General features: G+C 50.2%; 1 protein-coding gene across 5 annotated transcripts in view; it reads left to right on the top strand.

Moving 5' to 3' along the window:
• Positions 1–8,563: 8,563 nt before the first annotated feature.
• BCL11B (BCL11 transcription factor B) overlaps positions 8,564–13,068 on the top strand; it is a 97,831-nt gene continuing 93,326 nt past the window's right edge. For 2 of the 5 annotated variants that reach the window (XM_009675466.2, XM_009675467.2), the window contains exon 1: positions 8,566–9,671. In XM_009675466.2, coding sequence (XP_009673761.1) covers positions 9,614–9,671 — 58 coding nt within the window. In that variant the 5' untranslated portion in view covers positions 8,566–9,613. Of the gene's footprint in view, positions 9,672–12,162; positions 12,182–13,068 lie in introns of those variants that run through there. The other 3 variants (XM_009675465.2, XM_009675468.2, XM_068946995.1) reach the window with 3 other exon arrangements.

Below are 13,068 nucleotides of genomic sequence, written 5' to 3'. Positions count from 1 at the left end.
TGAAGGTTGGGGATGGGAATCTCCATTTTTAAAACTTTGGAGCCAGCTGCTGCTGTGTGCTGTTGTACTGTGACTGACTTTTACCTCCTTTATATCTCCTGTTGTGTTTCTAGATCTGAATTGTGTTTGCTAAAGAGTAAGGCTTCTGGACTCATGCATCTTGGGTACCTGGGGCGTAAACTGTTCTAGGGTAAACCCTGTGCCACAGATTTGATAAATCACCAACAGATCCTGAAAAATTATTTAGGTACCTAATGACTACTGATTTCAGTAGGAGCTAAGCCCCAAAATGAGAATCTGTGCACTAGTTTATCTGCGGGTTGATGGGCCCCCTTCAAAATCAGGCTCTGAGTGTTTCTTTCCCTGAGAGAGATGTGTGACGCTGTGAGGCCGTGTAAAGACTTTAAATAGGTAGAATTTGATGTTTCTGTTTCCTAGTATCTCTGGCAAGCCACCGGCAATTCGCACCTTTACTCAAACGCTTCACAATACTCTCTTTTCTCACCAGCCAGTTTCTTAATGCCATCACGTGAGCTATTCCTCATTTCTTTTGGGCTTTCCTGTAACAGCCTGCAGCCCTGAAGCCTAGCCTGGTTATGTTCTCTTCCCCTTGCCCAATTAAAAGTAGTGTGTAGTAGTAGTCTGACCTGACTAGCTTAGACTCACAACCCCCATTTTCGTTCACCAAAACCTGCAGTCTCACTTTTTCCTTAACTGCCTTTTCTTTCCTCTCCTCTGAATTCTGGGCAGACCTCAGCTTTCTGATATCCCCTTGCTGCAGCTGCATGATCCTCAGATAAAGTTTCCAGTGGGTTGTCAGAAGTCTTCGGCTCTTTTGTATTTCATGTTTTTCTTTAGGTAAAAGGCAGGCTGGGTTACGGCACTGGCTGCGGTGAAGACGGCAAGGGAGTGAGATGGCATCTGCAAATTTAAGGGTGTGCAGGGGCAGGAATGAGCTTCGAGTACTATCCCTGAATGGCACCGGGGGAACTTACTCAAGCTGACCCTCTTCTTGTACAGCTCAGTACCACACTACCAAGTAGTAACGTGACCGTACGTATTTTAATATTGCTATTGTTTATAAAAATGATGTTTAACTATAACTGATCATGATGCCATTTGCAGATGGGTTTTTAGCAATTCAGATAACTGGCTTTTAGCTTTTATAATTTTACATTTTCACATCTGTGCCCCAGTTTGGTTGGATAACCTTTCAAAGGTTATAGTGACACCTTTTATGCCTCCTTTTGCTCATCACTGCAAGAAGTATTTCATTCCCTACTCACCTTTATGAATCCCCTGGAGATGTCAGTAAGATGTGAATGTAAAAACAGTATTATTGGTTTTGTATTATTATTTTTCCCAAGGAAATCACTGTTTTCCACAAAGCAGAGCACGTGATTTCACATTTATTGTGTAGTAATAGCCCTGTGTTGTGACAGTAAGTAGGACACAGATACAGCTCTTCAGTGATGTACAGTACTTCTTCTTATCTTTAATTAAATGTTATTCCCTTGTATTGGAGCATATTCTGTGATTACACATGTTTACAGTCTCTAAGTAACTTACTATCAAATACACTAATGAAAATCTGTGCCCCAAAGCGACTTATTGCTTTTGTCCTGTACTTTCCCACACCTCTCTCATGTTCTATTATTATTATTTCCAGTTTCTGTTTTAAAAATTAAAGGGTTGAATTAAACACTCTTGCATGAATTTGCTCCAGCCATCTCTGCTTTTGATCTAGGGACTTGTACCTATCCTAGCTCTCTGCCCTTCCCCAGAACTGTAACCCCTGGGGATACCATAGAGCATGAGATGATACAATTTAATAAAGTCACAATAAAACATCCACGGCCTTTCATACTTTTTCACTTTCTTTAACTCAATTTATTTTTCATTTCATGGACAGAGATTTAGTCCTGGTATTAGTTTATGATTTTGCTGAAAGAATTACTGAACACATACAAAAAGGAAATATTATTTTTATTATTTATTTTGTGCCATGTATACCATAGGAAAAAAAAAAAAAGAGTTGAAATCACTTCAGTACCGCTGTGTTTTTCATTACAAAGTTATTACATATAGAAATTACTCCAAATTATCTGAAATGAATGGAAATTATGAGGTTTAAATTCCCCAGGTTACTGCAAGCACAGCACTGGAAATTTATTTTGTCATCTTGCTGAACATAATTGCTACAACAAAATTTCTTCCATTTTACAACCGCAGCATAACTTATTTATACCAGTGTTGTTGTAATTTTACATCAATAAGTTGCATGGGAAGGAGTACACAGGTGGTAATTGAAAACAATAATTTGTAGTGGGGTCCAGGTGGAACAGTTGGCTCAGAAAAGACTTCATTTGCTGCTCTGTAAAAGCTTTGCATCTCTGTGGCCTTTGACTATGGTGCTATCAAACCTTTGGTCCATCCAGCACTGAGGCGGCCTGATGCTCCTAAATTACATTTCCAAATGTCAGCTGAGGTGAGAGGAACAACTGATCTATCACTGTGGCATTGACCTGTAGATCACCAGCAGAAGCAAGAGCAATGTATCTGGGGACTTGGCGAAATCAAAACTGGAGAAGTGGCAAGCGCAATCGGGAAAACAGGAGCACCTCCCTGTCGGAGTCGCTGGGGTCACCTTGCGGAGAGCCGAGGTGAAGGGAAACACAGCCCCATCCGGTGCGTGCAGCCTGGGGGGATCTTATGGCCAATATCAGCTGCTGCTTCTTGCTTTTCATCTCAACCCTCTTCAATGAGCATGGCAATACATGTCGTTTGTGTGTCTAAGGGAAGGCTGTTATTTGATCATTTTCAATTAAGATGTGAGTAGTTGCCTGAGACACCAGCAATGACGTTCGCATTCATACTTTGTTCCACTCTTTATGAACAAGAATGTGTAATTTGGGTGCAATACACAAGCACTCCCAGGCCAGACATCCGCGCTTCTCTGTTCCCTAATTGTCAACAGGAATAATGAAACTGCAGAGGCTGGTGCTGCATCTAGAAACTGATGAACTTCCCTGTTTGAGTTCACCTGCCCAAGTTAAATTAATAATAATAATAATAATAATAATAATAATAATAATAATAATAATAATAATACATTATTATCATTATACCCTATTCAAATAAAATAAAGGAGGAAGGACATAGAGGAGTAAGAATAAAGAAGAATAAATGAGGTGTCTCTCTTTGCTGATGTTCAGATTTTCATGATTCACAAGAGACAGGCTGAGACATCTCTGTCATGAGTTCAAACTGAAGATTTCATTGCCACGCTCAGAGTGTAGAGGCCTTTGTTATTTTAAACAATCCAAAGATTTCAAATCCTCTTAAAATCATCTGAGGAGGTAAAGAGAATAAATTGGTTGAAACTTGCACTTGAAAGCTGAGGAGAGCTCTACAGCTCCCAAATTCCAGGACTTACAAGCACCGAGGAGTATGTATGGAAGAGGATGGAGAAGGGATTCTTTGTCCCTTCCCTGTGCAAACCAAGTTGCAAGCGAACCTCTAGACAGAGACAATGTTACATATTTACATAACGGAACAAGTTTTAAAATTACCTCTTAAGAGGAAGATATCCCTCAATTTCCAAGAGTGTTTCAGGGTTTTTTGTACAGTGAAACTAGTGCTGGTTCACAAAACTCAGCTTACTGCACCAAGCAGCGATGGCACTTGTTTTCCAAAGACACAAACAATCCTTGGACTAAATTTGTTAGTGAACATGTGCCAGCTTTTTTTGTTGTTGTTTAAAAAGCCTCCCCAGCAACAGTGGATTTTGCCCGTTTCCTTCGATTTATTTATTATTATTGCTATTGTTTTAAATAACAACCGTAACGTGGGTGCTATGAGGATTCACAGGTGGCACCTCGGTGGGACTGAGCTGTAGCGGAGGGGCCTCGTGGCTCGTGTTCGGGTGCTCCCCCTGCCCCAGCGCGGCAGCCCATGCAGGGTGCGGGCTGATCCCTTCCCTCGCACTGGGTGCAACAGGGTGCTGAAGTGATTTGTCATACGACTTTCAGAGACGCGCAAATTAGAAATACAAGCACGGATCTTGCTCTCATCACAGTCCACGAGAGTCCTGCAAGCGATTTCAGCGGAGACACAGCTGAACCTCTACTGGCTGAAAGTCTGAAGCACAAACAGACCAAAATGTGACTTTAGGAACGTGCCTTTTAAACTGAGGATAATAGCCAAATAGGGCCCAATCCTGCATTTTCTCTGAGGAAAAAAATAGGTGATTTTCTTCTGCTCTTGCTTGCTGGCTCTGTGGTATTTAGGGTGGGGAGGAGGACGTATTGTTTTGGTTTTGCTTATTTTAATTGGTTTTGTTTGTTTCAATCGAAAAAAAAGGTTGGGGAACAAAATAAGGCCCCAACATTTAGGCTGTTACCTAGTAGGATTAGAACTTAAAAGGGTTGGAAAAATGAGAGAGTCTGCAGGAAAACAAAACAAAACAAAACAAAACAAAACAAAACAACAGAGCACAGACTAAGCAGTGCGCTCTGGGGAAGGTTTTGAATGCAAATGTTGAGGGAATCTTATTTTCAAAATGCAATGCTGGAAACATCAGCAAGTGACAGCGACCAAAAATGAGGGGACAGCAAATGTCTTGAAAACATAATGAAACCTGCATCCTTTTTGCCTCTTTCCCAAAAGTTTTGGGAAATGGGCAGGGGATAATACATTACCCTCTTAAACCTTCCTTTCACTGCACCCTGCAATACACCAGTGTCGTGGAAAAGAAAATCAAGTCAATAAATGTTGCAATTTATATATATTTGAATAGATAACAAGAACAATTTTACTGTTTGCCATAAATGAAAAAAAAAATCCTCACCAAATCATTCCTCTGATTGAGGTTCTGCAGCTCTGTTTATGGCTGCAAAGTGATTTGATACAAAAAAACTACACATTTTGAGTTATTATATCACCCAGAAATTTGATGCCACTTAACTATGTAATTTTCAGAAATGATATAAAACCATTGCACAAAAATATTCAGGGAAACCCAAAAGACCTTTTTTTATCTTTTTTTTTATGGGTCTAAAATGAGAACTCACAGAGATCCTTGCACTGTATGTGAAGGCTGAACTGCCACCTCGGGAGCTTTATTAATATGTATGTAAATATGATCTGGTTAGATTCTGTGTTTCTGTATCTTTTCACAAGGTGGAGCGGCTAACTAAGCCGATCAGATCAATGCCCTCTGTTTATCCTTATTTTTCCGAAACAACAACATTTAAAGATTCAAAGAGAATGAGAATCGCAGCCTCATTTATATCAAGATTGTCTCAAACCTTGCTTGCTTGCTTGCTTGCTTCCTTCCTTCCTTCTCTCTCTTTTCCTCCCTACAAGTCCTAGATCTGTATCAGAAACAATTTACTTCTAAGTTAGTATGAGCTTTCTCAAGTGAAGACTGGGAAGAAACTAAAATCACATCACACAGAATATGCAGCTTCAATTTCTCTTCGACTGAAAAGTTATTTGAGCAAATGGGGAGAAAGTGGAAATGCACTCAAAATAAGTCCAAGTGACACCTCAGGCTTGTCCTCTGTGAGGATATCGGGACTTCCTCTTCACACTGGAGCCATGCTTATTTACGTATCTATATCTGTGCCAAATCTCAGCAAAAGACATCGCATGATTTCAAAAAAGAAAAGAAAGAAACCCAGAAGCTAAACATGGGTGTGCTGAGAGTTCTCGACTCTGCATGCCTTGTTGTATACAGGATAAAATGGAAGATTTAACATCATATTAGCTTGTTTTCCCCTATGATAAGGATGGTGTTTCTAGATGAGAACTCTTCAAATCCCGGGCATATTATGAAGACAGGAAAGATGACTACCTTAGTACAAGACATTTTGTGCGTGCAAGCGCATTTTTGCCTAATTTAAAACGAGGCACTAAAGCACCTTTACAGCGGGTGAAAAGCTTGCCCTCTTCTTGCGGGTTTCGCCTCTTTTGCAGCGGGGAGCAGCCGCCGCGGTGTGAAGGGCGCTGCGTGGGGCTTGGCGGCGCGCTCAGCCCACGGCGGCGGCGGGGACGCGGCGGCACCAGGCCCGCGCCGGGCTGCGGTGAGGGGCGCGGGGCAGGAGGGGGCTCGGCACCGCCGGCGCCGCCGAGGCGAGGGGCCCCCCGACAAAGCGGAGCGATGCCGGGGGGCAGCACCCGCCGCCCGGCCGCAGCCCCCGGCCCCTCTTGTTTGGCTGATGGGGCAAACAACGGCGGGGGAGGGGGACAACGAAACGGTGGGGCCAGCTGCAGATGGAGGCGGGTCGAGGGATAGGTCAAGGTTAGAAAGAGCCTGCTATTGATCTGGCTTTGAACGCGAGACAGGGAGAGCAGAGAGACTAAAGGGGGAGCTGTGAGACAAGACATTAACAGCTTTCAGTGCTAATGATCACAAGTGCCAGACAGGGGAGGAAAGAGGAGACTGAGAAATCACTTTGGAATTTTTTTTTTCCCCTTCCCTATTGGGATGTATTTTCGGAGGAGGAGGAAGAGGAGGCAGGCTGGGAGCTCACCCCCAGCAGCCCTGCCCGCAGCCTGCCGACGCGGGCGGGAGGGAGAGGGCTCCGCGCCGCTCCGCGCTGCCCGCCGGGTCAATCATTGATCGCCCTTATCTCCGGCTCCCAGTGCCCGCTGGAAGACACTGGTTAATCAACAGATGATGCCCAGTAACTTCCCGATAAGCCTCGCTCCGAAGGGGCGCAGCTTCCTGCAACTCCCTGAGAAACGGCCGGAGCCGCTGCGAGCCGGACTTTGCACCCCCAAGGACAGAAAATGACCCCCCCGCCCCTCCCCCCCCGCACCCCAGCTCACCCCAGGGGCAGCCGCTGCCCCCCGCCCCCCGCCAGCTGCGGGCCCCCCCGCGGCGGCGGCCTGGGCCGAGGCGCCCCGAGGGGACGGGCCGGGTCCCAGCCCGCTGTCGGCGGCCAGGGGCCGGGATGGCCCTGCCCGGGGCTGAACGGGGCCGGCGACAGCCCCAGGTGCCTTCCCGGCGGCGGAAAGCCGCTGCTGTCACCACGCTAGTTTTTCTTTGTAGGACCCTGTAAAACAAAACAAACAAACGCGGCGAAGAATCTAAACAAGCTTAAGCGCCGTTAAATGTCTTTTACATGTTTGCTTGTGTGTTAATGGAGGCTGATGGCTGAGCCGGGGCAGGGGAGGGCATCGCAAAGCTGGCCCTGCGCCCGCCGGCGAGCCCCACCGCCAGGCCTCGGGAGATGGGGGTCTGGCCCGCCCGGGGAGTGCGGGTCGGAGCCGGCTCCAGGGATCTGGGGGCTGCCAGAGCCGAAATGCGAGATGTGAGCAGTGTATGTGTGTGTGCGTGTGTATAGGCAAAGGCAGATTTGCTGGAGGAGGCGAGAGTGTTGCTGTTTAGCCAAATTCTACTCAAAGCTGATTAAGGGCACCGAGATGAATTCTGGTCCCCTAAGGCTCACATGCGATTTAATACAAAAAATATTCATTTAACGTAGAAAGTAAATGACACGAATGCAGAGCGACTCTCCGAGCGTGCTCCGGGTGGAGGCTGGGTTTCCTGGGTTTCTCTCCCATCCGCCTTCAAACCCCCAACACTCCCCCTCCCCATTTCCCTCGACCTGTCCAGAGCTGGTGCTGAAAAGCACTTTGCACGAAACTATTTGCTTGCCTGGAGAGAGAGGGAAAAAAATCAAAGGAGATGGGGCTAGGACAGCGGAGGTAGAGGAGGAAAAAGTTGGTTTCCAAGAAGCTCCCAAGTTAGAAGCGCACGCACTTGTGGGCATTTACCTGCGTGTGAAATTGGAGGAAAAGTGCGTTGAGATGCGGTCCCTGGGAACTCAGTGTCTCTCGATTCGTGTCTGAGACTAATTCCTCCACGAAAAATCCTCACAGCCAGGCATTTTAAGGTGGGGGGGGCGGCAGAAGAAGGTCGAAGAGGAGTGTGTGTGCGTGTGCGGCTCGGGAGCGTGTGTGCGTGCGTGTCCCAGAACGATCACACTTACATTAGGGAGAGAGGAGGAAAAAAAAAAATCTCTCCCCAGCCCACACAGATATTTGTGTTGTTGTAAAACTGTTTGAAAGAAACGCACGGGGAAGGTGCTCGCAACCGAGGAGCTGCGGCGGAGTCGAAAGGAAAGAGCGGCCCGAGACCTCTCGGGATCTCATGCCGGACACGGACCGCGGAGGAGCAAGAGCCAGAGCCGAGCTAGGACGGCGGAGAGCGGGAGGCGGCATGAGCAGCGGGGAGAGAGCAGCAGCGGCGAGCAGCCCTCCGCAGCCTCCCGCCGGCGCCCTCCTGGGCTGCCGGCCGCGGCGCCCGGCCGGGGCAGCAGCGCGGCTCGGAGCGCGGCCGCGCAGCGCCGCCGGCCCGGGAGCCGCTGCCGCCGCGGCCGGCGCCGGGGCTGAGGCTGGGCTCGGGGGAAGTTTTGCTGTGCGGGAGGATACGGATTTGTCCCCCCTCCTCTTTTCTTTTAGCATTCAGCGTACCCGAGAAACAGCACTGCACAAAGCCCGGAGCTGCTCCCGATCCATGCATATGCCTTAGTTTGTGTGTGTGTGTGTGTGTCTGTGTCTGTGTGTGTGTGTGTGTGTGTGCGCGCGCGCGCGTGTGCATGTGTGTGTGCGTGTGTGTGTGAGTGCGAGTGGTGTTTCTTGTTCTCTTGCAGGGTACAATGTTAAAAAGCCACCGCTAGTCGCCCCCAGTGCTCCTACTCTCTGGGTCTTTTTGTCTCTAGTGCAGATTAAACGTCACGTCCGCACTTGAACTTGAATTTTATCCCATTGTACAGAGGCAGCCCCAGCCATAGAGAGACAGAGCGCTCCCAGAGAACCAGGACTCCGCCATCTTCACATTGCAATATATAATAGTAATAGCCAGCACCAGCCCAGCTGCACTGGGGGCTTCCTTCCTTCCAGTCCCAGTGCCAGGCGAGGGGGGAAGAGTGCAAAGTGGTGCAGGAGCACTGGCAATCCAAAAGCACCAGGGCAAAGCAGTGCCACTTGAACTGGGAAAGAGGAGACACAGTTTTGGCTACCCCTTTTCAAAAAAAAAAAAAAATATATATATATATCTCTACCCAGAAAGGGTCAATCTCTGAAAAACAATTTTTTGGCAATTTTTGTGTGTGTGGGCAATCCCAGTTCTAGTACTTTTTTTGATATTCCTGCTTCTTTTTGATATTTTTTATTTTTATTTTTACCCTCCTGGTGGAAAAGCGCACTTGCCAATTTGCCAAGCACTCTGGAAAGAGGGAAACAGAAAAGTGTCACTGGCGGTGCATATCCTCCTAAGTTCAAGAAGAGATTTGGAAGTCCAAGTGGCAGCAGCAGTGGAGAAAAGACAGAGTGTTTGAAAGAGAAAAAGCAGAGCGACAAAGCTTTTTCCTGATGATGATGATGATGATGATGATTTTTAATTGAGAGGGGATCCCAGCTAGTGCACCACAGCAGCAACAAAAAGGAGGTTTTTTTTCCCTTTTCTTTTATTTTTGAAAGAAGAAGAAGTCGATAAAGAAGAAAAAGAAGAAAGAAAAAAAAAGAGGACGATCGGCACCCCCAACACATCTCCCCAAACCAGTGCAGCTCTCCAGGCGATGCCAGTGTAAATGCCAGGGCAATGTCCCGTCGCAAGCAGGGAAACCCGCAGCACTTGTCACAAAGAGAGATTATCACACGTAAGTTTGAACTTGGAACCAAACCGAGCCGAAATCAAGGAGCAAAATTAGAGAAGGGGAGGAAGCGGGGGGGGGGGAGTCCAGGAGAAACCAAAGCTGGTAAATGACTTCAGAGAGAGGGAGAGGAGCAGGGAATTAAAGAGGGGAGGGGGGTGTGCGGCTCGGGGGGATGGGCTGGGGGTGGATGGGGGGGAGAAGCCCGAAGTTTGCCGTGAATTTGCAGCGGCGCGGAGGTGAGGCGGGCAGGCGGGCGGCGGGCCGCGGCCGGCGGAGCGAGAGCGGGGCTGCCCCGGGGGAGCGGGGCGTGCGCGGGGCGGCGGAGCGGGGCGCGCCGGGCCGGGCCGGGCCGGGCCGGGCCAGGCCGGGCCGTGCCGTGCCGTGCCGAACCGGCCGCGCTGCCCCGCTGCTCGCCCTCGGCCCCGCTCCCCGCTCCGGGGGCAGCGCGCAGCGGTGGGAAAAGTTGGCCGAGCGCGTTGCCGCGGCGTGACAGGCGCCGGGGCGGGGTGGGGGGGGCGGGTGGAGGTGGGCAGCACAGCGGCCGGGCGAAGTCGGTGGGAAGCACATGGAGGCTGTGGGTCGGCCGGGGCAGAGCGGGCCGGGGTGGCCGCGGCGGGGCCGAGCCCCCGGCGCGGGGCGCGGGGCAGGCAGGCTGCAGCCCTGCCCGACCCAGGTGCATCGCCGGGGGGTGACTCTCCTCCAAGGCGGCGTGGGGGGAAGATGAGGTCGGACGGGGCCAGGGGCTGCGGAGGGGCTGGGGGGGGGTGTCTGTCGGCGGAGGGAGGGCGCGGGGAGAGCCGAGGCGGCGGACGGGGCTGCAGGGCACGAAACGCGGGCCGGGCAGCGGCGCCAGCTCCGGTGCTGGGGCAGGAGCGGAGGCTGCACTTTGCCGACGCTCCCATTGTCAAATGAAAACAACACCCCCCCCCAAAAAAAAAAAAGAAAAAGAAAAGCGGAGGGAGGGAAGGAGGACCCCCCCCTTCAGCTCCAGCATCCCACCCTCCTCCCCGCTCCCCACCCCCAAAACCTCGGGAGAGGGGCGAGCGCCTGCCGCGGAGCCGGAGGCAGGTCCCCGCGCCGGGCACCCCGCTCCGCCGCTCCCGGCTGCGCCCGCGGGGAGCCGCCTCCGGGCGCGGGGCCCCAGCGCGCCCCGCCGCCACCGGGGCACGGGGCGGGGGGCGCGTTACCCTCCAAAAAATCCTTCGCCTCGGACCGGGGCGTGGGGGGGGGCGCAGCCCGCCACGGAGAGGTCGGGGGTGGGCGGGGGCCGGGATGGCCCCGCTCCTCGCCGGGAAGCCGGCCGGGCCCCCCCGGCGGAGTCCGCAAGTTGCTGTGCTGCGGGGGGGGGGGGGGGGGGCGGCGGCGGCGGCGGCATGCACGGAGCCGGCCCGGGGCTGAGCCTCAGCCGCGGCGGATCCGAATATTTATGTTCAGATTTTAAAGAATTTAAATAAATAAATAAAATATTCCCCCGGCTTCTCTCCCCTCCCCTGAAAGCCAAGAATAGGAGCCATCTGCTAGGAGCATTTGGTGCTTGCGAGCTCCTCTCTTTCTTTGTTACCGGTGATAAATTTCTGTTTGTAAGATTTCCTTGGGAATCTATATATATATATATATATATATATATATATATATTTGCACCGCCTGTGAGTTTTTTTTTTCTTTTCGTAGGGGAGGGTGTGTGGGGGGGGGGACGTTTTGGCTCCCGCAATTTCAATTTCTTTCTCTCTGTCTTTCCTTTTTTTTTTTTTTTTGGTGTGCTCCTTTATTTTTTAACCCGTTCCTCCTCCTCCCCCCCCCCCGCCCATCAGCTGGTGGAACACAAATGAAGATGCATCTGGTATTCAGCTCTTTCGGAGAGGGGGGTGTTTTTAATTCATTGCTATTTTGGGGCCAGATTTGCATCACCATAAAAGGTGGATCTCTCCACCCCCCCTTCGTTAATTGCATTTTGTTTAAACCATCCGGTTTGGAAAATGCGTTTCCCTTTTTGGTGGTGGTTTATTTTTTCCTTATTTTTTTTTCCTTTTTTAATAAGAAAAGCCTCAACAACCCAAACCCTCCGAATCGGCCCGTGCAATTTCTCCCACTTCTTTTCTGTCTCAGTTGCGAGATGTGGGGTGTTGAAAGGGGGTGTGCGGAAAATCTGTTTTGTTGCGCACGTCTGAATTTGTTTAAAGGGGTGAAACATTTCTTTTCTTGCTGCTGTTGCTGTTGGGGTGGGGGGGGAGGTGGGGTGGAGAAGAGAGCCAGGTAGGTTTGTTTTTCCAATTTGATCTCGCTTTCTGATCGCTTTTACTTGAAAGTAAATAACGAGGCAGGAGAGCATTAAAAGGTGCCGAGGAGCCGCGTGTACAATGGGTTTAGCGGGGAGGCTGGGGAGGAATGGAGAGCAGCGCGGCGCGGCGCGCAGCTTCCCTCCCTCCCCGCTTGTGGTTCTCTGTCTCTCCATTCTGAGGAAGCTTGGCGGAGAAATGAGGCTGCACGCTGAGCGGTGGCAGCAAAAAATGAAGGTATCCCTGGGAGGAGGGTGGGAGCTGCGTGGGGGGGTGCCGCGGCTGGTGCCGAGGTTGGGGCTGGGGGCGCAGGAAGCGCAGGCATGTTCACACGGACGCCGGGCCCCAGCTGCAGGCGGCCAGGAGGGGGTTTCGCAATCCGCGGGAAGGTGTAATTCGTGGGGAAAAAAAGCAGCCCAGGGAGGTTGCTGTCCTCTTCAAGGGGGAGTTTGCAAAGTAGCAGTGCAACGGAATAGGAAGCCAAAACACTTGCAACAAAATAAACCCAACCCTAAGCCAAGCCAAGCCCCCAAAGCTGGGATGAATTGATGCTGTTTTGTGAAATCTTGCATTTATATCATGCTTAGCTTTGACTTTTTTTTCCCCCCCTCTCTCCCTTTTTGGCATCTGTCAGGAGAGTTGCATTTCAGGATGGATTGGAGGTCTATGCCAGGCAAGAAAATAGAGAGAGGGAGATGTGGAGAGAGAGAAAGAGAAGGGTTTTCTGGCACTGCTTAGCTGGAGTTTATTAGGTTTCATGCTCTTGGTGTTCAGAGAAATGTTTAAATCCTGAGTGTAAGAGAAGCAAACACAAAAAAGCAGAGAAACTGCAATGTAGTTGTGCTCCAGAGTTCCAGGGTCTCATTAGCACAGTGGTCTTTTAAGACTGCAAAACTGAGTGGCCTGTTTGTCCTTGCTAGGCTCACCCAGGCAGACCTGGAATGGATGCATATGCAGTACAAAAAGGGAGGGAAAGACATGGAGAGAAAAGAGCAGCTCTGGACCTTTCTTCAGTGCTGGTGGACAGAACAAACTTGGTCGCTGTGCTCACTTAAAAGGGTGGACAAAGCTTAAAAGTGTGAATAGGTAGAAAAGAGGAGGCTGTGCTGGAGAGCTGCTCTGTG

This window comes from Struthio camelus, chromosome 5 (genome assembly GCF_040807025.1).
Source record: "Struthio camelus isolate bStrCam1 chromosome 5, bStrCam1.hap1, whole genome shotgun sequence".
Lineage (NCBI taxonomy): Eukaryota > Metazoa > Chordata > Aves > Struthioniformes > Struthionidae > Struthio > Struthio camelus.
The sequence above is the reverse complement of the archived record's forward strand: the minus strand, read 5'-3'. Positions and strand labels throughout refer to the sequence as shown.